The 26,852-nt window shown below is 43.1% G+C and overlaps 1 protein-coding gene across 4 annotated transcripts in view; it reads right to left on the bottom strand.

Annotated features, from left to right (window-relative positions):
* Positions 1-3,683: 3,683 nt before the first annotated feature.
* The window catches only part of BRAF (B-Raf proto-oncogene, serine/threonine kinase), a 62,162-nt gene continuing 38,993 nt past the window's right edge, over positions 3,684-26,852 (bottom strand). For 2 of the 4 annotated variants that reach the window (XM_063135060.1, XM_063135062.1), the window contains 10 exons: positions 23,411-23,547; positions 23,009-23,129; positions 22,196-22,280; positions 20,864-21,040; positions 18,823-18,869; positions 17,483-17,601; positions 16,803-16,934; positions 14,693-14,827; positions 12,923-13,076; positions 3,684-8,233 (listed from right to left, as the gene is read on the bottom strand). In XM_063135060.1, the coding sequence (XP_062991130.1) occupies positions 8,211-8,233; positions 12,923-13,076; positions 14,693-14,827; positions 16,803-16,934; positions 17,483-17,601; positions 18,823-18,869; positions 20,864-21,040; positions 22,196-22,280; positions 23,009-23,129; positions 23,411-23,547 (1,130 nt within the window). In that variant the 3' untranslated portion in view covers positions 3,684-8,210. The remainder of the gene's footprint in view (positions 8,234-12,922; positions 13,077-14,692; positions 14,828-16,802; positions 16,935-17,482; positions 17,602-18,822; positions 18,870-20,863; positions 21,041-22,195; positions 22,281-23,008; positions 23,130-23,410; positions 23,548-26,852) is intronic. The other 2 variants (XM_063135061.1, XM_063135063.1) reach the window with 1 other exon arrangement.

Here is a 26,852-nt window from a genome sequence, read left to right as displayed (position 1 = left end):
ACATATCCCTAAGATCAGCTCCTGTACTAGAGGAGTGGAGAATTGCCAATGCAATACCATTAAAAAAAAGAATTTAGCTTCCTAACCCTTTAGAGGTCTTTGATAGTGTTATAAACATATGGACATGGGTGATCTGGTTGGCATTCCAAAAGGCTGTTGACAAAGTCCCTCACCAAAGAGTCCTGAGCAAACTTAGAAGTTATGGAATAAGAGAAGTCCTCATGGATCTATAACTGGTTAAAAAACAGAAAGCAGAGTAGGAATAAATTGTACCTTCACCCAAGGGAATGTAAACAGTGGGGCCCCACAGGGATCTGTATTGGGACCAATGCTTTTCAACTTGTACATAAAAGATTTAGAATTGAGAGTTAGCTGTGAAGTGGCCGTTTGCTGATGACACCAAATTATTTAGAGTGGTCATAAAAAAAAATAGGGATTATGAAGAGTTCCAAAAGGATCTCTCCAAACTGGGGGATTGAACATCAAAATCCCAACTTTGCATATAAACTGATGGGATCTGAGTTAGTGGTGACTGACCAAGAGAGAGATAGTGGGGCTTTTGGTGGAGAACTTGATGAAAATGTTGACCCAGTGTATGGTGGCTGCGAAAAAGGCAAATTCTATGTTAGCCATAATTAGGAAAGGAATCAAAAATAAAACTACCAATACCATACTCCCCTTATAGAAGGAAGTAGTTCTTTACACAGCGCATAGTTTAACTATGGAATTCATCATCACAAAATAGAGTGATGGTCCCGAATCTGGATGGCTTTAAAGGGGATTGGACAAATTCCAGGAGGAGGAGGCTATCAATGACTACTACTACTCCTGATGGCTTTATGCCACCTCCAGTATCACAGGCAGTATGCCTATGTACACCAGTTGCTGCTAGGGAACATGGATAGGAGGGTGCTGTTGCACTCATGTCCTGCTTGTGGTTCCCTGGTCAACAGCTGGTTGGCCACTGTGTGAATAGAATGTTGGACTAGATGGACCTTGATCTGATCCAGCACAGCTCTTCTAATGCACTTATTCTCGCAATTGCTGGTTTCAGCAGAAAAGACTGGGCACAATCTACTTGGAACATTCCCAGAAAAAGCCCCACTGAGATCAATGATGGTTATGAAGGAGAAACCTTCATTTCACCAAGATTTGTTCCAGAGATCCTACTCTGTGGATGACTCCCTACAATTCCACCCCAGTTTGAAAATGCAGTGTGCATTGGAGTCAAAGCAAAGCCACTGCTCCAGTTATATAAGCACCTAGATATGTTTAGGATTTCTTTTTCTTTCTTTTATAAAGGCACAGTCACTTGGCAAAATGCAAAGGAAATTATTTAGGGAGCATACATTTCCAGGTTAAATGTGAAAGGTTGATAATGTGTGCACCAAATACTCCCTAATTTTTTTATGATCATCTCCCCTCTCTTGGTGCCAAAATAAACTCAAAGGCAGGAATTTTTTTTGCTAGCTACCTCTTTCCCAGATCAATTTTGCAGATGAAGTCTAACAGAGAGATCAAGAGGATCATTTTATAGGAAGAGTATGTACCCAACAGGCTCAGCTAAATCCACATTTTTTTAAAAAAAAACCCCAACCTACCTCAAAAATTGACTCTGTCCCCTTGTCCACACTCCCAGTGAAAGTGGTACAAACCATTTTCTGGCTGCATGTGGCCCCGTTCAGATGACATTACAAGCTCTGTTGTTAACGAAACTGTGGTTCTCTGGGGTTAGCACTAGCCACAAACTGTGCTGTCACACACAACACTTTAAGCCATGATTAGAGCTGCTAACCCTGCTGCAGACGGTCCAACTGTGGTTGATGAGTGAGCAGGGTTTAGAAAACGTATTGCACAAGACACCTTAAACCCTGCTGCTTAACCAAAAGCCTTAACCAACATGGTTTAAAGTGACTTCTGAACAGGCCCACTGTGTGTGTGTGCACATGTGCATTTAGCTAGCCAACATTATTTCGTATTGGATTGCATTACTGTGGTATACAGCATGTGGGTAAGGTTTGCTGCTGGAAGCGGGTGGGCAGGACAGTGACACCCCAGAGCATCACAGGAAGGGCTACAGTTAGGCTGGCTCGGTGTAGCTTGACTGGAAAAGCTCAGGTGCCATTCCCCTCCACTTGCAAGCAGTGACCTATAATTTCTATCCGACCCAGGTGCTGTGCTTACTGAAGACGTAAGGACGGATGTCATAGAATAATTAATTCTAACATGTTTGTTTCCAAGGTAATATAGTTGAAGTGGATTCAGAATGAATCCAGAACTTATTCAAGCAAATTCCTCCTGCCTGCTTCTCTTTGCCAATGGACGGAAAGAACAATAGTACTATGAACTGTTTGTGCTACACAAGCTGAAGTCATGAATGGTCCAAAAAGTGATACAACGAAATGCAGCTGCAAAAAACACTGCATACCTGAATTTTCACTAAGCCCTCTGCTACAAAACTCCCCCAAGCAGATTGGAACACTCCCAATCCCTCTAAAAAAGCAACAAATGATCAAAACATAATGATGTTTCAAACTGGAAATTACATCTTAAGAATATGAAGGGAAATGTCTTCCACAAACCATACCAGATACTTATATAGTGTGTGTGGGCAGGATGGAGAGGAGACTGGTTTTGGGTGAAGTGCTGCCCATACTGGTCCCCTAGCACTGAAAAATCCTTCCAAGGCCGACGGTGATGCAACACACAGCACTGGTAACGTCTTTGCATAATTATCCCCCAAAACTAATATAAGGATGATGCCAACATAAAGATGGAGCTGAGGCTTATGTATGCACATTGCCACCATATTTGCTGAGGAATTACTCAACAGGACAGGCCTCTGGTGGTGGAAGCAGGGCACTAAGACCATTGGACAGTGTGCCCACTCCTGACATAGGAGATTAGGAAAAATAATTGCTGGTAATAGTTAGCCATCCATTTGCATTATTACTCAGCCATAGGAATATTTACATTAAGAGTTCTACAAAGACTAGACACTTTCCCCTTGAGTTACTAAGAATGCAATCCTATGCATGTTTGAACAGAAAAAAGTCCTACAACTCTCAGCATTCCCCTGCCAGCTACACTCACTGGAGAATGCTGAGAGTTGTAGGACATTTTTCTGTCTAAACATGCACATGATTGCACTCAAAGAGGCCCAGCAGTGCCTTAAAATAACCATCCCAACAGTTCTTTTAAAAACAAAATGGAAGCCACATTTTCAAAATTTGTATTGCCCCTGTCCTCTAATGGGAGCCCAAGGTGGATTTTCTAAATTTAAGATTTAATTGCCCTAGGGTGCTATCCTATACATGTCTACTCAGAAGTAAGTCTCATTATTTTCTGACCTCTCAAGTAAAACTTTGTAAGGAGTGCAGCCTTAAGAACAATTTCAAGCAGGTAAGAGCACAGGACCTGCAATATGTTTTATGAATAAGGGCAGATTATAGGGAGTCTCTTGAATAAAAATCAACATCGAGTACTTAACCAAAGGTGAAATTATCTTACTGGATGATATTCAGGGAAAATTGCAATTGTTCATCTAAAAAAATAAATAACCATATTGTGTTAGAAGACAACCTAAATTCAATGGCTGGAGTAAATCTTTTCCATTAGGCACAGCTTTGTATAAGTATTTAATTTATAAGCTTTACCGATGATGCACTATTTTTGAGAGAGGGGTTGTTTGTTTTGTCCATCTAGGAAAAGATCTTTGGGGCTCAGGAATAACAGCAAGAAGGAGAGAAAAAAAGCAGAAAGTAATAAAGATTAACAGAAACATCCCATTGAAACAGCAACCAAATTATAGTACTAGGCTTAGATGGAAGAGAAGAAACCAAAGCATGTGCTGTTCATGATAAAGTGCTTTGTGTGAACTAGAAACTTTTCCTAGAGTTTTACTTGCAGATTTAAAAAAAACAACCCAACTTACTGCAGAATAATGAAGTATTGAAATAATGAACCCTGCCTAATAAATTCAAGCCAGGATACAAATAGATCATTCCTGTTAGTCTTAACAGAACTATACTATAAAGAAAGCATGGATTTTTATCTAGTATTTCAAATGAACTAGGCAGATACTTAGCTCAGGTAAAAATAGGGCACAGTGGAATTTGCACTGAGTAAATTCTAAAAAAATAAAATAAAAATGATCGAAGCAGTGCTGGCCTTAGCATTGGTGTGCCCGAGAAGGGCGGCCTCTTTGAAGAACAGTGCGGAGGCTTTTTTTCTTCACCATCTTTTAGGGCACTGCCTGCTGCTGCTAAGTAACAGCAATGATGAAGGAAGAATGGAGGAGCTGATCCTACAAGACATGGTAACAAAGGTTCCAAATAGCAGTAGTAGAAGCAGCCGCAGCAAGAGGTAGACCAGCTGTAAGGTGAAGGGAAGCGACCAGCAGCGGTCAATACTCAAAGAGCTAAGGGGTCATTCAGATGGGCAAAGGGGAGTGAAAACTCAGGGACACCCAAAGATTGGCTGGTTGTTGCTGCCATAAAAAGATGTCACATGCTCAACAAGTATATCAGGCTAGGCAGGAGGGCCAACAGCAGGCTGCAAGGTTATGGGGCGAGGGTGCCAAGGTTTTGCCTAGGCCAGGGCTGAGGCATCAGCATCGAGAAGCCTAGTTGACCAGATGCTTGGGAGTTTTCCAACCCTGATCTAGGCTACTTGTACATTGGTGGCAACAGAAAGTTATGCACAGCGAGCCAGCAGGGACCACTCATTTAGATGGCAACCCACATCCTTTCCTCTTGTGACCCCAATACCTCTAAAGGGGCCATTTCTCCCATGATGCTGCTGTTAGCACTCAACTAATATATGTTTCTCTAATGAAGAAAAATTCTACAGCCAACAATATGGGAACTGAAGTCCTATGCAGACATTCACTGTAGGTGTACATCTGCAGATTGTGATTGTACCAGATGGCCGCAAACCGATCACAGTGTGTGTTCAGGGGCTCAGTGCATGGAGGCACTGCAAGTCTGCAGTACATGCATCGACTGATTGGAGCAAACGTGCACTGGGAGAGATGTGTGGTGGCTCCTCCAACATGCAGATGCTGGATGTGCAGACGGACAGGGCCAGCCAGAGCAATCATGGTTTCCCTTCCTTGAATACAATGAATGTCTGCACAGGGCTTAAGCCAGTTCCTAAAGCCCTTCCTGGCCTTTAAAATCTGCTTTCAAAATCCCTGGTGCTAGATTTGCAGGCAGATGGATAGAATCTCTGGAACCAAATACCTGGAAGCAAAAGTGAAGACGAAAATGATCATCTGGAGCTTAGTTCCTTGGAAGTAGTATTTCATCAAAATGAGAATTTTTACAAATTGCCTATTGCCTTTATCAACTGACATAATGCTGTAGTGCGTAACATAAGGCTGTTCTAGAATTACCATCCTGGACCTATGCAGGCCTTGCTCGCTTCTTGGCGTGGAGGTATCACTGCTGCTTTTGTTTGTGTCAATAATGGATAACAACCCCTCCAACCCAGCCCAATGGTTCATAAACTGTGGGATGGGAGGGCACCTAGAGAAAGGAAGGGATGAATCCTGAATCAGGTGGCATCTTCCTCCCATCTCCACCCCAGTCAAGATGCGGAAGGACTGAATGCTCCCTGTCAGAGGATCCACATTGATCCATGTTAGATTTAGAGATTATTGCACTCTCACTGCTTTATCACAAGAAACAACCACTTTTTTATGATTCCCTTGCACGGTTTTAAGAGGGTATTTGAGACCTCCTGCTCGCTTCTCCTTTTAATGCCCAGTGTTGGGCTTAGTAGCCCAAACCACAAGCCTCTGCACATTGCACACACATGAGCAAATGCAAGGATTTCCATATGCTTACCTCTGGAACAGATTATTGTTGCTGGGTTTCAGGGTGGTGGTGGTAAGAAGACAGTTTAAGTTTGGAAGGAGGGTCCATATTAAAAAAGTTTACAAAACACTGTTTTAGCCAAATTTGTGGACCACCACCAAAACAACAAGGGAAAGTTGTGCTTTTCTTGTTTAGATTTATAATGCATCCAGCACACTCTTTGTGAGCCGACACAAATTGCTTTGCTCTCATTATTGCATGCAAATCTACTGGAGCCGCCAAAGTGAAGAGGAACTATCCAAAAACACATCCATAACCTTGTGCAACTATTCACTTCAGTGGCATTTATGTAGAGAACGCTCCCCACCCTCATTAATCGTGTCCAGCAACTTCAGCATTAGCGGTACCCTGCTAGTGCTTGGCTATACAGTATTTCAATTACATATTTTGCTCCAATTTTTGTAAGTACCCTGGTTCTATGGTAAAGATTTCAACTACATTTAAAATATACAATAAAGCATACAAGATTTTAGAAAATATGGTCCATGACACGTTAAGCTTCCTTTTCACACAAAAACAGAACAAAAAAAAAAACTTATTTTTCTTTTGCTAGAAAGACCATCTCTTTTCCCTTAGTTTTCCTAGTAACAGAGCCGCAGTATTTATCAACAACACTGAGTAAACTTTGAATTCTGGCCTCTCTTACTAAGCGACCTGATCTGATCCAATAGAAACCTCTAATAAAGGGGTGGGTTTTTTTTTAGCCTCATACCTATCAGATCAGAGCAGAAATGCACTAAACCACAAGGCTTCTGTGGACACTGAGTTTCCTTCTGGTGCATCTAACCTGCTTCTTTACAAAAAGAAATCAAATCCCTGCTATACTAATCACCACAGTGGAGAATTCTGCTGATATCATAATGATTCCATGAGAGCTAATCTGTTTTTGTTTTGCTTTAACCTGACTGCATAAAAATAAGAACCTGGAACTATTTCGCAAATTAGGATTACGGGCAAGGCAAAAAGAGAAAGCAAAAATGCAACCACCACCATCTTTAAGCCACGAATACAAAATATAGGGCAAGAAAGGAGTTACATGGAAAAAGTTGAGGATAGGAAAACGGTGAGAGAAGAAACCAGTGTTGATCCAGCAAGTACCATTTCTTAACAAAAAACAGCAAATTGCCACTAAAGACAAGTTACTGCACAGTCACACACATACGCACACACAGTTTGCTGAGTTAACATGATTAAAAGTTCTGTTTTTAAAAGTACCAAAGCACATTTTTTGGAATGTCTAATTCTTAGGGGGCGGGGGGGGGGGTTGTGGCTGGCTTTTCTTTTTAAAACATATTCAATTCAACCTGAGAACTTCTGTTTATGAAACATTAGGTAGCTGACATTATCTTGCACCTTTTAAAACAGGTACACTGGTTATTCATAGTCTGTACTAGACTTTCTGGGCATCCCCAAAAAGTTCACACACAAAACATACAGAATCAAATGATATCAACACAAAATGAAAAGAAGCCACACACTGAGAACTCTGCTACACTTTTGTAAAAATGTTTTGTCTTTTGCTGGACCGACGCAGAGAGCCTCCCAACCCTTTTGGAAAAGTGTACAAAAAAAAGGAAAGATGGGTGGTGGGTGGGGAAAGGGTGGCTCTGGAGAGGGAATAAAAAGCAATTCTGGAAAGAGAAGGTGCAGCATTTCCTTTCCCTTCAAATTAAATGTCTTTCTCAAAGTCCCTCTTCCAACTATCCTCCATTTTGGTCAAGGTTTTCTGTTTTGTTTTTTAAAATTGAAAGAGCTGATGCTCACATTCAGCCGGAAAAGAGATGCTGCATTTATCCCATTGATCAGTTAGGACACCAGGAGAAATACACACATACGCACATACACACAAAATAAAATCAGACCGGAGGATGATTGATTTGATTAGCTCTGTCTCATCAGATGTTCAGCCTCTGATGATTCGTTGTTAGAGGGAGAAAGCCGACCAGCAGACCATCCCAAGCCTATGATGCAGCGGGAGTTCCAGTCTCATCATGCCAGAGCACCAGAAAGTCAAAGCGTGGGCCCTCCTCTCTCCTGGGAATGATGCCAAAGGTACAGGTAGCCACTCGGGGTCTCCGAATGCACATGGCGTTAAGGGTGCAGGTGAGCACACAGGCAGCAGAGAGATTCTGGTTCCTAACAAGAGACTTTCCCCTCCCACCAAAAGTTGGACTGGGAGCTCCATTCCGCTCTTTTATGTGTACGGATCTCTTTTCTCTAAATTGCTTTGTTTGGAGGGACAGGACAGAGTCCGGATGTTATAAAAAAGAAACTGTAGGAACACAAGACTTTAAAAATAAGAGAGTGGATTTGCTGCCAATGTTGCTGTGGCTACTTGAACGCTGCAAATTCGCCTGTAGAGGGAGGACAAGAGCCGAGTTTAAGAAGTTGGGTTTTATTCAACAGAAAGACAGAAACGTTATCCAGTATAAATTTGACGCTATATATGGGATGCAGAAGATGTTAGAGGAAAATGCGATTGTTAATGACTATAAAATGTACAGAACAGTCTATTTGGTGGAGACAGAATGCAAAGTTACTAACACAAAATCTCTTACTAAACTAAGAGTTTTTTAAAAAAGGGAAACTCGGCCCATCTTGCAGACTATTAAGAGTCCTCAGAAAGAAGAGTTTATGAGGAGCTTGCAAATACAACGTTTTATTATTATTTACGTTTCTAAGATCCCTACTCACGTGTGTTTAGCCTACAAAGATCTAACACAATTGTAGCTGCTGCCTGAAGGTCTCAGGATCAGACATTTACAAAGAGGTGAGCTGTGGGGGCTTCTTGTTACATGTGTCTATTCTCCAAGCCCTCAACGTTTTAGTTGTTGATTTAGGAGGCAGGGAATGGATGAAGCCATCCCATTTACTGTCCTGTGATAAAGAGTTTATCTGAGTTCATTAATAGTTTATCTGAAGAGGCTACATCCATGAATGAAAACCTAGGAGGTACGCTTGCCAGTGGCATGAATGCAAATGGCTTACGATGCTAATATCCTATTAACCATACCGATAACAGAGCTTGTGTGCAGTAACAAAGATGTCTTACCCTGACCTCTATGTTCTCTTTCTCCAGCTTATTAGGCAGATCTCTGTTCCCTTTTATCTTAGCAAGTCCTTACATAATCTAACAGCATCACAAACTGCTACAAGTAGAAAAAGCTTTGGATCAAAATTTAAAACATCCACGCCCTCCCATCCCTTTCAACACATGTTCTTTGGTTACCTTCAGTCCATTTACACAGACTGCTGGTTAAAGATTAATCTGTAAACAAGGAACTGCTTCCCCCTCTTTGCTCATCTAGCCTGACTGTTGCTGCTAATTGTTCAGAATGTTAATTGTGCAAAGGGATTGTGAAGAGAGAAATGTATTAACATGGAGAGGTACAAGCAGGAGGTTCTCCCTAAAATTCATCTGGCCGTGTTTAAGACAGGCCATATATGAAAGGCATTGGCCCCGTTCAGAAGACACCTTAAACCACAGCTTTAACCATGGTGGTTAAGCCAGAAAGCCAGGCCGTGTTCAGAAGACGCCTTAAACCATGGCTTTAATCAAGGTGAATAAGGTTTTCTGGCTAAACCACCATGGTTAAAGCTGTGGTTTAAGGTGTCTTCTGAATGGGGCCATTGTATGCTAGAAGAGCACTGCATTCAGCCTCCCCGCCACCCCACCCCGGTCCCGGCTTTGCAAAGCATGAGGAGGCAGCAGTCAGCAGCACATCTTCAGTCTTGTTAGTGTATCCTGGGTCTTGAGTTCAAACCTGGAACACTGGGAAGTTGAAGGAGATGCTAGTTAAACCCTCACCCCAAAACCACTGTATTCTGACATTTCCTGAGCAACATGAAACACCATTACTTGGAAGCACCTCTGATTCTGTGAACAGAGTACCTCCACGGAGCCACATTGCAAAAGCGACACAACCTAATAAATGTGGCTTCCAAGGGTTGTTTTTTTTTTTTTTTTGCAGCCTGCTATTAACGAGGAAGAGGGAACTGTCCTAGATTCAGAATCTTCAACAGCTCTTCAGACAGATCGCTTGGAGGCATAAAGTTATAAAACCACCGCAGGGCAACCTGGTGTCACAAGGAGGTGGCACAGAAGCAGTGTGCAGGCGTGTGACTGCTGAAAGACCAACCCTGCCCAACATGGACACGGGCCATGACATCAATGGCCCACTCAACACAGTTAGCGACAGATAAGCGAGGAGCATGCGTAGTGCTGAGATAGCCCCCCCCCCCAGCCTTCACCTGGGCTTCCAGCTCTCAAAATCCTCTAGAAAGGCAGCCAGCCCCCCCCCCCATGACGGCTCAGAAGGAGTGGCCTTTCACTGCCATGCACACCTTCATGGCTCAAAATTCACAGGGGACAGAAACGGGCCTCTTTAGAGCGTCCAGTTGCTGGGGAGACACAAGCTCTGCCTTAACTCCTATCACCCACTTTTTATAAACTAGCCTGTCACTATGAGGAAGTGGAGCACTGAAGTACCCCCAGCTGTCTCAGGCAGGTTGTGATGTGAGCCTCCTTAGCACACAGGACTATTTCCCCCTCCCCCAGCCTTGGGCAATGATTCGGCCCTTTCACCAAATCAGGTAGCACATGCTCAGAAAAGAGTGTCCAGCGTCCAGTCAGGCCAACAGACGGCCGTACCGGAATGCCTTCGGCTGGCTCCAAGTCTAAGAGGCTCTTGCCCTCTGGTGGCCCCACTCCTATGCCAGTGCCCCACCCCCCGACCCCCCGAAAGCCAATGCAGTGGTGCAACTTCAGTTGACACCAAGTGATTGCTGTCTAAATTTCCTGCAATGCCCCAGATTGATGCTATGGGAGGGGCACTGTGGGAAATTTAAATGGAGGCCATCTGGTGCTAAGCACTGGAAACAAAATAAAAATAAAGGGAGGGCCCCCAAGCAGCTGCTGATACTGAGCCTGGCTTCCACTGCCATCCTACCAAGGGCCCACTGCCTCCACTCCCCACCCCACCCCACCCCACCCCAGTGAGGCCTGATTTATTGTTCAAGACCCAACTGGATTAACTGCCTATGTCTACTTTCAAAGGATGTGTGGTCACAAGATTAAATGCTCCAATCCATCATTTTTGTACCATCTTCTTGAGGAACTATCCTACTTGCATGTGTTTGACGACAAAATACAGCTGGTGCAGTTTTGCAAACTTCTTCATGCAAGAAGAAACAGTTAGGGAAGATACGTCACACTGGCCATAGCGAATAGCTTATAATTGATCAGGAATCACAAATAAGCAAAATCATAACAATGTAGACAAAAAGGACTGACACTGCAGATACTGACGAAGGTTACTATTTAAAATCCTGTCACCAGAGGACGACGTAAAATGAAGCAATGAAGGCAACACGATACTTTTATCTGCTCAAGGTAGGTGCTCCGTAAAACAACAAATGGGGGTGGGGGAAGGGGGTGGAAAGACGATTCTATCAGGGGGGTTGATGACCAGATTTCTTTGTTGGAGATCTTTGCACCTAACTGGATAAATTCCATGCACAAGCATAAAACGTTTTCTCCACAGAAAGGAGACTTCAGAAGAAGCAGGAACCCACATAAAATTGAGCAACAGCAACAAGCCATTGACTTTTGAAAAAGAATAGGTGGTGAAACGTGCATTTCCCACCTTTAAACAACTTTTAAAGTTTACCGCTCTGCTTTTACAAGACTATTTTCCCCATTATGGGCATCATTGTTTTATTGCATGGCAGCCATTTTAAGACATGGCCACACAGAGAAAAAGCAAGATTCACCTGTGTGTGTGTGTGTGTGGTTTTTTTTTTTAAAAAAAAGGTCTTTTCTATTCTATTTGGTCTAGTGATGCTCATTAACATGCCTAAGGTCATCTAGTGCAAAGTATCCAGCAATGATAATTCAAACAGATGAAGGAGATGTTAAGCACATGGACCAGAATAGAGGCAACAAAAAGAAATGACCAACCCACCCACGGAACAAAATAAAATAAAATAGAAGTCTTCCTGTAGTTCCAAATAAACAACAATTTCCAAAGAGCAGGAAGTTCAAAAAGCAAGCTATTCCCTGCCAAAGTCTTTGTTCCGCCTCACGTGAGTGCCACAGCCCACCATGACTTATTTGGTGCATGCCCAAGGGGTTGTGGCGCATGCCAGTGGCCATTTCGAATATCCACGTTTGGGCAGGAGAGTGCGCCAGCTTAGCATGATCTGCAAACCCAGCGAGGGTGGGCTGTTGCTGTGGTTTATTTATTTATTTATTGCATTTTTATACCGCCCAACAGTCGAAGCTCTCTGGGCGGTTCACACCGCCCAGAGGTGTGATTAAGAAACCACCCACAATCCATGAACTGTTTTTGGTTTGGAGATGGTTTGTTAACCGTGGCAACAACCCACCCTGTGCCACGTTTGGGCAAACAGCTGCGGCAACTGCCTGATATGGCTCTTTAAAATTCACAATAGCTGTTGGCGCGTGCTGCAACCCACCATGGCCTAAATAAGCCCCGGTGGGCTGCAGCAATCCTGCAAACCAGGCCACTATATCTGTGAGGCTTGCTGAGCTTTGCTCATAAAACAAGCGTGGGTGCAGCTGGCCTTTAATATTTTGCCTTACCTTTAGGCATCATCAGCAACGTTGCTGACTTGAGAATCTAAAATCATTTCTACCAAAGGAACAAATGCAGTTTAAGATGCACATATAAAACTCTAGCAGCCACCTATTAAACTAACCTATACAGCAAAGATGGCACACACAAAAAGGAATTTGACCTATGACCCAAACATAAATGGGCATGTTAGTTTTCAACAACTTTTCCCTTTTCTACTGAGCAGCCTTTCATGAACTGTTTCGTGGTGGCAATTCCCAGGCTGTCCATTGCCAGCAACAGATGCCGTTCTAGGAATATAGGAGGCTCAGTGTTAGACAAGTCCTTATTCAGTCAAGCAATAAAAACGATAGCTTGCTGGAATTTAAAACACATATGAACACATGGGCTCACACCAAATGCATGAGCACGTGCTTTCAGCTTCTTTTCAGTTTACAGAAAACCCACCGTATCCCCCTGCCTGGATTGGTGTTTTTGGAGAAGCGCAAGCATACAGGCTAAAATCCTCTGTCTGGAAACCAGCCCGGTTCAAGGACGGCTCAGATGCACTGCGGTGAATTTTTGGCAAAGACCGGGCCAGAAGCTCAATAGAGGCAAGGATCTGAAAACAAAAAGAAAACAAGAGAAAGCCTAGTGTTGCAGGGTGGAAACAAGGAAACTGTCACAAACTGGAACAAATTAATTCTCAGCAAGATGCAATTCTGACATGCTGTTTGCAATGTTCTTTGAGAAACCTTGTAAACGGAGAAGACGCTGCCATTTACGAATTAAAGCCTTCCCTCTATAAATATGGTGAAAGAGACGATGTGGTGGCTTGCTTTAGCTCCAGCACCAGAATTAAATGCTTTAGAAATGGCTTATTGCTGAAAGCAAGCACTACTGGTACACTACAAAAGAAAACTGCCATTCAAGCACTGGAATGATGACTGAAAAGTAAATTCAGAACAGCCCGGAATTGTATTTGTTCATGGTGCTTTGTAGCCTCGTCTTCTTACAAGGTTTCGGTGCGTAAAGATTTAACAGACTACATGGTAGATGGGATAAACTCTCCATCGGCAGGTGAACAATCTCCTAGGGCCCACTGGTCTTCCGCTGGCAGGTTGCGATCCCCCTGGCTCATGCACAGACATACAAATGGGTTGTACCAGGAACACCACAGTGTTCTTTTTCTTTGGCAGAGGTGTGTGGGTGAGGAGAGACAAGAGGAGAAAAAGAAACAGACACATAGAGTAAAAAGTTATACATTTGGCCCCAAGATGCAGGTTACGTTTAATGGTGGGTCCCAGGTTAGAGAAAGCCTGAATGCCATCCTGGTCAATGCTGATTTAAACAGGCCCAATGGGTGCTTGCGCTGAAACATATCCCAGGGATTCACGTCTCCAACATATGCCACACTCCTTATGCTGTTTACACTTGCATGAGACAATCATGCAGAAGGAGATGTGTTCTTCTGACACCAAAGCTGATAGCAGCAGCAATGTTAAAGACAGGAATTCTGTTGTTCCTCCTGCTGACCAGTGCATTTCCCACAGGGTGGGTTGTCTGAACGCAGTGTGTTTTCCACAAGGTGGCTTGTTAACCATACAGTGTGGTTTATTTTTCTCGAACAAGCCACCTTAAGAACTCATGGCTTGTAGTTAGGTTATCCAGGGTGGTTAACAAGCCACATTACATGGTTAACGAGCAAACCTGCAGAAAACCCGTTGTTTTGCTAGCATTTTTGTGAACTGCCCAGAGAGCTCCGGCTATTGGGCAGTATAGATATGTAATAAATAAATAAATAAATAAATAAATAAATAAATAAATAAAATCATACAGGATCATTTGGGGGAGTGAGGGATGAGAACATGGTGGCGGAGACACAGCTGTCTGGTTTTTAAAACTGTTAACAAAAGAACTGGTGCTGCAGAAGCAGTAGGTGGCGAATGTAAAAGACTGTAAAAGAAAAGGGGAAAAGCAGCTGCAGCCGCTGCAGCCACCACACCCCCTGCCACAAAACCAACTAAAGTATTTCTTCCCTTCCAGCCAATACCCATCAAAATGGCCTCCGCAATTTGCTGCCATGAACTGCGATGGAGAATTGGGAAGGTCATTTTGGCCCAGCTCTTTCAGCTGATCTTTGCAGGCCATTTTTACTCTAGACAGGCAAGATGCCATACCTGAATCAAGTATGAAAGGTTACGGTGCTCTGTGAACCCGACTGGGCATATTTCTTACCTGTGGGAAGAGGGGCCGTTCATCCCTCTTCTTTTTCAAGCATTCAGCCATTAGCCTCTTCATGGCTTTGGGGCAATTGCTCCGCACTTTGCTGAGATCTGGAGAGAGGTACCCTCGGCCCACCATAAAAATGATCTTTGTGGAGGAAAGGAAGAGTAGAAAAGAGAAAATTCAAAAAACCTCTATCTGCTACATATTACATTGGGGGAGGGGGAAGTAGTCCGCTTTAAAAAAAAAAAAAGCTGGAAGTTGCAGGAAATACTGGACCGGCACAGAATTTCAACTAAGCTCGAATTCAAAATTGGTTCAGTTTTCTTCTGCGATGAAAGGTAAACATTTCACAGTAAGGTGTTTGTGGTTTGGCATCCATTCCATTGGTTTTTCCAGTGTGGCATCAAGTACTGAATAAATGGTGCGAGCTTTAAGTTGACCCAAAGCAGCCTTTCCCAATCTGGTGTCCTCAGATGTTATGGACTGCAATTTCCATCAACTCCAGCCTACAGGGCCAATGGTCAGGGATAATGAGAGCTGTAGTCCAAAACAATCACAGGGCATCACACTGGGGAAGTCTGACCAAAAGCCTCGACAACTCCAAGGAAGCAAAGAGAGCCACCAATTAACCTCTGCTCTGCCCACCCACCTCCCCGGCAAGTATATTGGACAAATTATATTACACTGTTAAATAAACATCTACGTTAGTGCTACTAAACCATAACAGACATTTTAAACAAGTCGCCTGCCAGTCTCCTGGATACTGTCACACAAAAAGAACACGCTATTCTGTAGCAATGGCCAGGATCCAAAGACCTATTTTAGGCATTCCTGTGGGGTTGAGCATACCCAGTGGGATTTCTGGATCTTCCTTAAAAAGCAGACTATGTGCCCACATCAAACTACTTTTGTAAGTCTTCTTAGTTTCAAAAGCGGTTTACCCTTTGGCACAGGGTTGAGGCTGCTGTTCGAGAAAACAACCCCCCACACTCCACCCCACCCCTCAGGGGGCACTGAAGTAAGGGTGCTTTTCCAGACGGAGGGCTCCCAGCACTACTAATCAAAAGATATTGTGTAAGGATTCCATCTTTTCTTCAATGGATTTTTTCTTGTAAATAAACAAGACCGAAGAAACAGTGAGAAAACTGGAGGGATACAAATTGAAGTTGTTGTTATCACGACCCCCATAACATTCCATGAATGAGGCTGGGCAATTTTTACAAAAAAGCCTTGCCTGGAAGCAGTGCACCGTTGTCACGCTGCTCACTGAATCCCAGCCATTGTATTGCTCACTTGCCAGTTGTACAGAGAAAAGAGATCTCTAATTGTGAATGCCCAGATCTCACTGATGATACAAGTATCTCAAGTACTGTAACACTCAAATATTACGCAAGGATCAGAGAAAAAAAATGAAATGAAATGGGCATTCCTGGTTTATTTTCCTACACCATTTCCCTAATATAACATGATGCCAAAGTGGTATTTATTGACTGCATCTGTCTCCCAGCCTTCCTCCAAGGAGTTCAAGATCAACGTACATGAGGATTACCCCATTTTATCCTCACAAGACTGAGAATATATGACTTAGCTGAAGGTCAGAAGGATTCAAATTCAGGTCTCTCTGGGCTACGTTCAACACTATCAACTACATAACACTGACAGGTGTTATGTAGTTGATAGTGGAACAGGTGGAAAGGACAAGCGCATGTTTAAAGGAAGGATCATCCACTGGACTGAGTATTATAGCCTCTTATTTTATTTCCTAAGTAAGAACAGACTTTTTAGTCCCCTGATACACAACCACAAGGAAAAGGAACCTCCCTCTCGTGCAAGCACTTGAGTCATTATTGACTCCTAGAGGGACGCCTGCTTCCGCTGACTTTTTCTTGGCAGACTTTGTAGCGGGGTGGTTTGCCATTGCCTTCCCCAGTCGTGGTTACCACAAAGATAGTGCCAATTTTTTTTAAGGTCTTTACAGAAAGTAGAATAATGTGAAAATTATACAAACGGCTATTTTACAGGTTGAAATCACTCATTCATACCACAGGTTGAACACACAATAGCACAAACTAAATGCCATTAGAAAATCCAAGCCTCCCCAAAGCCATGTTTGCCTTACCTGGTCCCTGTTGTTGATGTTAGAATATGGTAGCTGCCCAGTCATCAGCTCATAAAGAACAATCCCAAATGCATATACATCTGACTGGAAGCTATATGGGTTTTTATCCTGCATCCTAATTACCTCTGGTGCCTGTGATGTAGAAGAAAAGACAACTGCTTTTATTCTGTTTCAGTGACAGGGTATTTTCTTATACTTTAAGTCACCGAACCTGAAACCCGTTTCTGAAAAGGCGACATAAAAGATCCTAGTCTATAACAGCCAGTCACCTATTTAGGCATCTCTAATACTCATCAATACGTATTATGTAATCTCTTCCCCAGTTATTGAGATTGACAAACTCTATCATCACTTTTGAGTTATCATACTAGTTGAGGGAGTTCTACCAGGCCAATTTTTAGTATAAACAGTAAGTCAATTGTAAGAGAAAGCTCATATGGGATGAGGCACAAGGGCTCTACGCACTGAGATAGCATGGAGATCTCCAGGAAGAGGAGAAGAGAGTACCAGAAAAAAGCAAAAAGTGCACTTTTCTGTTAAGGCGAATCATAGGAATTAGGGCTCAGCTAAGCCAAAATTGTACTTCTGTCCTAGAGAGGTGATGGAGATGCATCTGCATAGGTGACAATGCTGCCTGGGTAGAGTGAAAACAATGTGAAGAATACCCCCCCTCTACTTACCATCCAGAGAATTGATCCAGACAACTGTTCGAATTGATGGGACCCGCTCCATCGTGATTTCACTGTTGCTAGACCAAAGTCACCTATTTTTACTGTGAGGTCTTCATGAAGAAATATATCTGAACAGCAGATGTCAAGAACAAGGAACAGAAAAAGTGGCATTCCTAATTTCTCATAAGAGTACATATTGTGGCCACTCAACAGTTGCAAAAGCCTGTACTATCAGCCCATATTATAACCCAATTTGACCTCAAACTGACATATGAACAGTGTTCCTAACATAGTAAGCACAATGAATAAACTGAGGCAGAGTGGCTACAACTGGGATGACTGTATGAAGTCTTCAAAATTGGAAAAAGCAAGATGTTTCAGAGGTTTGTATGAGAATGAGCTGACCTAATATTTCCAAGGTGACATAGAGCTCCATCACACCTACTTTTTTTTCCTGGTATGCATCCACGATTTTGACCTCTGTTTCATTAGCGCGGCAAGCGCTGGTCCCTCTCACGATTGCTGCTGTACCGGTGAACTCTCTTTTCACTTGCCTGCTCTCCTGCTACTCTGCCCCTTCTCCTTTCCCCTCCAGTTCATTGGTTCTTGTTGGGTAAAGCACAAGTCCTTTTGTTTGACTGACAGACTCAGCAAGCTGGAGAACCGCCCTGCCCTCCTCTTTCATCAGCAGGACCGCCTCCCCAAAAGCAAACATACAGCCGGGACAGCAATGCATGGGGACGGAAGGGCACTTTTATTTCGCATGGAGAAAATAAATTGCACTTTCCCTGCTCTAGAAAAAGACCGAAAAGGGAGGGGAAGAGGCGAGACAACTGCAGGACAGAGATGACAACGTATGAGTGTTGCGGGCCAAAACGATAAACAAGGCAGGTGTGATGGAGCTCATACAAGGAAGTACAGCTCGTGTGCATGATACTTCTGCAATCAAGTCCTAATCTACTGCAAAGGACAAGCTATAGCAATTCACCAGAGGAGATTGATGTGCATATCACTTGCTGGATTAGGAATCAAAAGCGTAACACCCCCCAAAAAGGGTCAGAATGCAGAAGCTCTTTATACATGTTTCATTGAGATATGCCTTTGAATGCCTATCCCCAGTCATGTTCAGAAGCAAATATTTGGGCATAAATAACTTCTCCTAAATAGCCTTTAGTTTTCTTTTCAACTAAAGTTAGGCTGAGGCAAATAAATGACTGCTTGTTTTTTGCACTCAGTTCTTCAACTGAACCCACCTAACTGTACTTCTCTCTCTCATGTTTTCAGAGCAGAGTGTCACTTTGAGCAAGGAGGAGGAACGGTAAATGTCAGGCATATTGAAAAAAGGATACTATTACTCTTGAGGTCTCTGTGGATGATAGACTTGGCGTGCAAATAACTGGAAAGCAGCAAAATATAAGACAAGTGAGTTGAGGTATTATCAAGAGGCCATGTGAACTTGAACGGTCTTAAAGATGTTAGGCACGTGGTGGGAGGCAATCTCTAAGTTGTACAGGGTCAAAGCCATTTTGAGCTTGCTGTATCAAAATGTCAGTACCTTCATGCCCCAACATTTTTAGAAACATGGATTGCAATCCTATGCACATTTATGCACATACTCTCTATTCGGCCCTGGCTAGGCCTCATCTAGAGTATTGCGTCCAGTTCTGGGCTCCACAATTCAAGAAGGACGCAGACAAGCTGGAGCGTGTTCAGAGGAGGGCAACTGGGATGATCAGGGGTCTGGAAACAAAGCCCTATGAAGAGAGACTGAAAGAACTGGGCATGTCTAGCCTGGAGAAGAGAAGATTGAGGGGAGACAAGATAGCACTCTTCAAATACTTAAAAGGTTGTCACACAGAGGAGGGCCAGGATCTCTTCTTGATCCTCCCAGAGTGCAGGACACGGAATAATGGACTCAAGTTAAAGGAAGCCAGATTCCAGCTGGACATCAGGAAAAACTTCCTGACTGTTAGAGCAGTGCAACAATGGAATCAGTTACCAAGGGAGGTTGTGGGCTCTCCCACACTAGAGGCATTCAAGAGGCAGCTGGACTACCATCTGTCGGGGATGCTTTAGGGTGGATTCCTGCATTGAGCAGGGGGTTGGACTCGATGGCCTTGTAGGCCCCTTCCAACTCTGCTATTCTATGATTCTATGATTCTACTATGCACATATCTGCAGCTACGTCTGCCCACTTTCCTCTGGAACGAAGAGCCTGGAATATGAACTATCACCAACTGACAGGGCCCAAAGAGACGGCGACATTGCAACGAACACCTCCACATTTCTCTAACATACTACAGCTTTTAATTGCAAAATGGAAAGGAAGTCTAATGGGGATGCAACTCAATGATTTGTACCAGTACAGCTATGTCAGGAGGTGGCACTAGAAGAATTGTGAGTTTCCTTCTAAGCTGTTATGTCCCCATTTGTCTGTGTTATACAAAACATAAATAAGGCTATATAAAAACGCTTTTGATTTTTGTGAAGAGCCTCTTTGCTATTAGAGTCACCCAATACAGCTACTGATCAGTTATTTCAGCTATTCGTGTTTCTATGACAAGATGGCTTGGTGCCAGCCCTTGGAAAACATCATTATCTATTGTTGGCTGGAGGAAGAACATAAGAATAGCTTTTATTCTAGTTGTCTTCAGTTAGAAGTAAAAATGATGAGCATCTTTGAACAAAATAATGTGCAAAGTTTGAAATATGCTTAGGAAGGACAGCAAATAGTTGCTCTGAGAAAGAAGCAAGACTATTAATAAAGTTTCTTAGAGGGTCTATTGGAGGAGTCATTTTAGTGGAAGATTCTCTCGAACAGACTTTTCCATTAAGGGTGACAATTTAAAATACTGGGGATATGGAATTTCCCACCTTTGCCTGAAGGCTCCTGCAGCCCAGGGGGCTGCAGAGGCAGGAATTGCCTGGTCCTTCAGCGTCTTGAGGTTGATGTCAGGAGCTAGAAAATGTGTAGACACCTTTGCTGGTTCAAGAGCTACAGCTGAACTGTTAAAGAGCTGCTTGTGGCTTCTGAGCCACTGTTTGGCCACTCCTGTTATACGAAGATGCTGATGTCCTTGTTTCTAACAGGTTTAAACCATTTAATAGGCAATTTCTCAAATTGCTGATAGCTTCGCTACAAGTAAAGGTTTAAAAAACATTTTTATATATCCATTTTCTTAAACTCAGCAACAAATTGCAAACAGTCTACAAATCTAAATCGGTATGTGCTTTTTCAAACGTTCAAAGTTGAGCTGACATCCTCCCCAGTGATTGAGGCTTCCTATGAAGCGGCTGAATTAATCCCATATGTGGCGGAAAGCTCCATGTGTGGACAACCATCACCGTTTTCCCTACTCCATTCTAATCAGCAAGCAATATTATACTTACTCCATTCCTTGCGCTGTCTGCCGTGCAATATCAATCAGCTTGATCATCTCAAATTTGGTCTCAATGATGTGTAGATGGTGGTAAAGGCTGGAGCCCTCGCACCACTGCGTAACTATAGCCAGCTGTGGCTTTGTTGAATAGCCCATGAAAAGTAATATATTCACATGTCGTGTTTTCCTGCAGAAACAAACAGATGCTTAACATCATTGGAAGAATTTGATGATCGCAGATCATCTAAGAGAAGAAGAATTCTACCATGGCTTATTTTATTTAGTAAGGTGAGCCTTGCTGATCAGACCAAAGGGTTACATAATGCAGCATCCTTTTTCCTATCGTGGCTAACCAGATGCCTCCGGGAAGCGCACAAGCATGACAAGAAGCCAATAGCCCTCTCCAGCTGTTGCTCTCAAGGTACAGTATTCACCAGCAGGCTGTCTCTGAACACGGAAATTCTCCCACGGAGATGAGCCATGGAGAGATGCATCCTCTTGAATCGGTCCAATCCCCCCTTAAAGTCATCTTAAGCTAGTGGCCATCCTTTGGCCGCTAATTCAATAAATTATGTGTCACGTGAAGCAAGTACTTTCTTCTTCCTGTTTCACTGCATGACCCAAATTCTGATATTCTGAGAGAGGGGATAAAACATATCTCTATCCCTTGTGCCAGGCACTGCAAAGAATTGGCATAGCCCTTGCCTAGAAGGCTCACAATTTATATCACAGAAGACAAGCGGAACTTGCAATGCTGCAGCATATCCTCACCTCTAGGACACTCCAACCCATCTCCCCACTCCTCTAATTTGCCATTTTTCTTTTCTAACCGATACTCAACATTCCATGCCTACTGAGCATGCTCAGAACTCATTGGTCTGGGTTTGGGGTGAGTGGCTTAGATTATCATCATCATCTTCATCATCTACTACTTCTGCAAACTTGATACTTCCCCTCTTGTTTCTCTGTGGCCCCATTTTGGCTACGTAGCCGTTGGCACTCATCACTTGCATTCATTATTAGACAAAGTGATCGAGCTGAATAGTGAGGGCAGGGCAGGGGGACAATCAGGGATATGGCACAGGCAAGGCAAAGGCAGTGCAGAAAAGGCGATGCTTTTACTCTGTCAAAAGACAACAGCTTGACAAGATGGAGTTATTGAATACTCGGTCATTGTGTGGGAATATGTTCTTTTATAACCAACAGGAGCTGCAGCAGAGGAAAACATGAACTTCTTTTCAGTAGAAGGGCCGGGTGAAGCACAGTGTTCTGGACAAACGGCTCAAGATCAATGGCTTCACTGTGCTAATTCACACCAGTTATATCATCCACACAATCTTACCTGAGCACTCCTACTTCATTTTTAAACGCCTGTAGCTGCTGAGGGGTGGGGGCTGTAACATTCAACATTTTCACCGCAACATCACCTTAAAGAGAATTTTTTTTACAGATCAGCGATATACATGCTGCTTAACAAGGAATGGAAACACAAAACTAGCCAAGATCCAGAGAACTACTGTAGGTTCACCCAAGGGCTTGGGAATGCCCAGTGGGATGTTGACCTCTTCACTGACTAGCACTTGTGTGCCATATCGCAAACCGTTTTTTGAAGTCTCCTCTATTTCAAAAATGATTTCCCGTGCAGCTTGATTTATTCGAAGTATTTTTATCCCACTCCTCAGCCAAAAAGGCTCCCAAAGAGTGGCTTACACAGAATCAGCCAAAAAAGACAGTCCCTGGCCACAGACTTACAATCTAAAAAGACACAACACATTTTGAAGGGAGAGGGAGGGAAGAGGGGGGAAATTAAGTAGTGTTTCAGCAGGGCTGGTGGGATGGCCCTGTTCCCCCTGCTTGCACAGAAAGCTACTGTTGAAGACACAAAAGACCGAAGTCCCAGTAGTCAAACAGAACCTGTTGCAGTGTCTCTGGATCCTGACCATGGCATTTTACTCTGAAGATGCTCTGTCACTATGACACACGCACACATTTACAACAGTTTTTTCCATTATTAAAGGCCCCAAAGTCACTAGTGACAGAGAGATCTTCTAAGGTTTCTATACTGCACACTTTGTCTATACTTCCATTTAAAATAAAAAACCTCTTAAATAGCCCTTCTTAAGGTGAAATGTAGTTTGATGAAGCAGTTACATACCATGCCATTTTCCCTTAAAGACTGTCCCAAATGATCCAGAGCCTATTCTTTGTCCAACAGTGATCTGGCCGTCTGGGATCTCCCAGTCATCACTTGAGTCTCGTCGACCAAGAGTTTTCTGCTTAAAAACCAACCGTAGTAATATATCCATAAGTGCAATCTTTTCTTAACAAGGTGTGTGTGTGTGTGTGTGTCCAAAGTAGAGAGCTTTAGAGCTTTACTATACAGGCACTTTTGCTAGCCGGGATTAGTTCCAGCCCACAGTTTGCAACCATGGAGTGCTGAAGTACGTGGAGCACTCCTAATCTTCTAACCATGGTTAGGAGATCAGGCATCCACACCGGCCTTCTAATATGGTAAAGGATGGACAGATGCAATTCAATAAACTAGCTTTGACCTTACCATTCTGGTCCGGTCTTCCGAAGACGATGAGGACTTCCTCTCGCGCTGAGGGCCTGGGGATTTCTGTAATGCTTTCACATTGGTGAGGGAGCCAGGTAAGGAGGCAGGTGGTGTGGCAGACAAACCCGTGGTTGAGCCTATATTTGAGATTGAAAGTCAGAAAATACTTCTGGGTTTTTAAAAGTCTTAAATATGACCTGGTGGATTTATTTCACACAATAGTATGTGCAGAAATTGTGCTTAAGATGCAATATTTCCAAACATAAAAGGCATTTAAATGTAAGTGTCAAGACTTACAAAACAAGTGCATTTAACACACACATTTCAGGGGGCAGTTTTGGCTCACTTAATTCAATTTTGAAACATCTACTGATTTCTGTGAGATTAGGATTATGATTTAAATTTACAAGAGGAAAAAGGAAGAGCAAGTGTGATCAACGGTAATCACTGCACTCTACACAATTTGCTAGTTGCTGAATTGCTAAAAAGAAACTGGGCACAGTGTAAAAAGGGGGGGTTAAGTGGGCTCAAGTCCTACTGAAATCAATGAACCTGAAGCACACTTAAGATTTGTCTGGATTGTAACCACTGTCTCTTTAAGTATGCAAATGTATGCAAAACAAATGTATTGCACTCGAGTTTGCCTATTTTTTAAAAAAAGAAAATTCAGATTATTTTATTTTATTTAGCTGGCTTTCCAGGCTTGCTGCCGCTAACCCTTTAGGAATCTGACAGCTGGGCTTGCAACCAACTTGGACTCAAATGGAAAGAAGATTAAAACTGAGGCCAGGATCCAAGGAACTGTAAAGCTAGTTTGGTGAGCCCAAGAGGGCTCTGGATGAGCTTTCCCAAACACAACAGCCTCCCAATGCTACATGGCAAGCAGCTCTTGAAGCTGAAGGGAAATATCATGAATATATCACTCAGGCAAACAGATGAACACAAACAGGCTTAAATCTATCTAGCTATGCAATGCTACTTAAAGCTGCTGATTTTTTATCATTATTTTCAAAGAACTATCCTATAATTAATTGGGCAAAGAATTTTATTGATAGTACTCAAAGGGTATGGAACTAAGCAGACCACAGACACTGCTGCAGTCTGTGCTGGAGCCTCTATGGCAGCCTTCCTCAACCTGGGGCGCTCCAGATGTGTTGGACTGCATCTCCCAGAATGCCCCAGCTGGCTGGGGCATTCTGGGAGATGCAGTCCAACACATCTGGAGCGCCCCAGGTTGAGGAAGGCTGCTCTATGGTATTTCAGAGATTCTGCGCACCGCCATGACAAACAGGAACATGGTACATTTTGCTTCTTTGGCTCATGAAGGAGTTCTGTCAAACTAGCAGTATTTAAGCAGAAGATGCCTTCTGCTGCATTACCTCATTTACCTTACACAGTCAGAAAAGTCAAGAGTTAAATAGGAGTACTATTTACATAACACTAACATAAGACTATGGCCCTGTTCAGACAACACACTATACCATGATGGTTAAGCATCTTGAGCTAAATGTTATGGCTTAGTGTGTCATGTGAACCATTCCTAACCATGGTGGCTACATAACCATTTGCTGCAAAAGGGTTAGTTGCCTAACCATGGTTTAACATGTTGTCTGAACAGGTCCTTTAGGAGCAAACATTTAATGGGGTACTAGACTATCAGAAGTCCAGACAGTTTGTGTGTTAGTGTGCGTGTGAATGAGCCTCGTGTGGCGGAGAGTGGTAAAGCAGCAGTTTCTGCAGCCGAAACTCTCCCCACGGCCTGAGTTCGATCCCAGCAGAAGCTGGTTTCAGGCAGCCGGCTCGGGTCGACTCAGCCTTCCATCCTCCCGAGGTCGGTAAAATGAGTACCCAGTTAGCTGGGGGAAAGGTAATAACGGCCAGGGAAGGCAACGGCAAACCAACCTGCTATAAGGCCTGCCAAGCAAATGTCAGTGAAAGCTGGCGTCCCTCCAAGAGTCAGTAATGACTCGGTGCTTGCACGAGGTGCGTGTGAATAAAAATCCACTATAGTACAATTTGAGCTTACAACTGCTTATTTGTTTTTCCAAACAGACCCACTTTAAGCGCAATTATTATTATTATTATTATTATTATTATTATTATTGATAATTTATTTATATAGCACCATCAATGTACATGGTGCTGTACAGAGTAAAACAGTAAATAGCAAGACCCTGCCGCATAGGCTTACATTACATATGCATGTTTACTTGGAAATAAATCCCGACTGTGTTCAGCGAGGCTTGTTCCCCAGCAGGCATATTTAGGATTGCCAATTTAGAAGCCTAAAAGCTTTTCATCTCTCCTATAGTGTCTGACTACAGAGCTTTGTCCTTGGCCCCTCTACTTTTCCCATTAAGGGGTTTCATCTGCTATAAAAAAAATAACTTGCTTTACCCAGGCCTTGTGTCTATTTATTTCTTCAAAATATTTCTATAACACTGTTTAGGGCCAAGCCCTAACCAAGCAACATACAAAAAGGAATTATACAAGATCAGACAGGTGTGCAGTTACTAAGAAGAGACCTGTTGTGAATCATACAAGCCACTCACAGTTTCAAGGAAAGGCTGCAGTGAAGAGATACATTTTCAAGGCCTTCTTAAAGGCCTGTACTGAAGGGGCTAAGCCAGAAAGGAGTTCCATAACTCCAGGGCCATCAAGGTCCTATCTCTCCTGTTAGCCAACCCAATTCCATCTCTCCCACTGTCTGACAGTTTCTTACAGATGTTCCCCCTTCTGGCTCTGACTCAGTGTTAGAGAAACCTGGCTCCTCATTTCTGCAACAATGCACTTGAAGTCTGCTCCCACAACCTTCATGCAACACAGAAGCCTCTTCCTTTCCAGCATTCTGAGAACCCACACTTTTCATTCTACATCTATTGGGGCTTCCAAGTTTAAAGTAAGAGCTCTATGTGAAAAAGAAAGGAATGTGCATAACTACCATTAGAAAGATGTAGCTTACACAAGCTGGGCTGAAAACTTTTCTAATGAGGGCTAGCTTTTGAAGGACTGCCTTCACCCATATCAGCCTGACTGCACTTTAAGATCAATAAGAGAGGCCTTTCTCATTTCCCAACCCTTTAGAGTAGTTAGGTGGCCGACCACACTTGAGAGGGCCTTCTCTGCAGTGGCCTCTACACCTTTGGAACAAGTTACCATTGGAGGTCTACCATGCCCTGTCATTGCAGGCTTTTAAGAAGGCCTTGCAAACATATTATTTTACCTTGGCCTTCTCTTGGTATGACTGCTGTTGTTGATGTTACTCCTGCTACTGCTTTTATTGTTGGCTTTCATTGTTGTTTTTATTGCTATTTTACTGTGTTTATGTTTTTATCACTTTTAATATTTAAACTGTTTTTTATCTATTTTATTGCTGTAAGCCCCCTTGGGAGGGCTTCTGCCCTGAAGGTGGCCAAGAAATACTTCAAATAAAGTAAATACA

This window comes from Elgaria multicarinata, chromosome 9 (assembly GCF_023053635.1).
Source record: "Elgaria multicarinata webbii isolate HBS135686 ecotype San Diego chromosome 9, rElgMul1.1.pri, whole genome shotgun sequence".
In the NCBI taxonomy this organism is placed as follows: domain Eukaryota; kingdom Metazoa; phylum Chordata; class Lepidosauria; order Squamata; family Anguidae; genus Elgaria; species Elgaria multicarinata.
The sequence above is the reverse complement of the archived record's forward strand: the minus strand, read 5'-3'. Positions and strand labels throughout refer to the sequence as shown.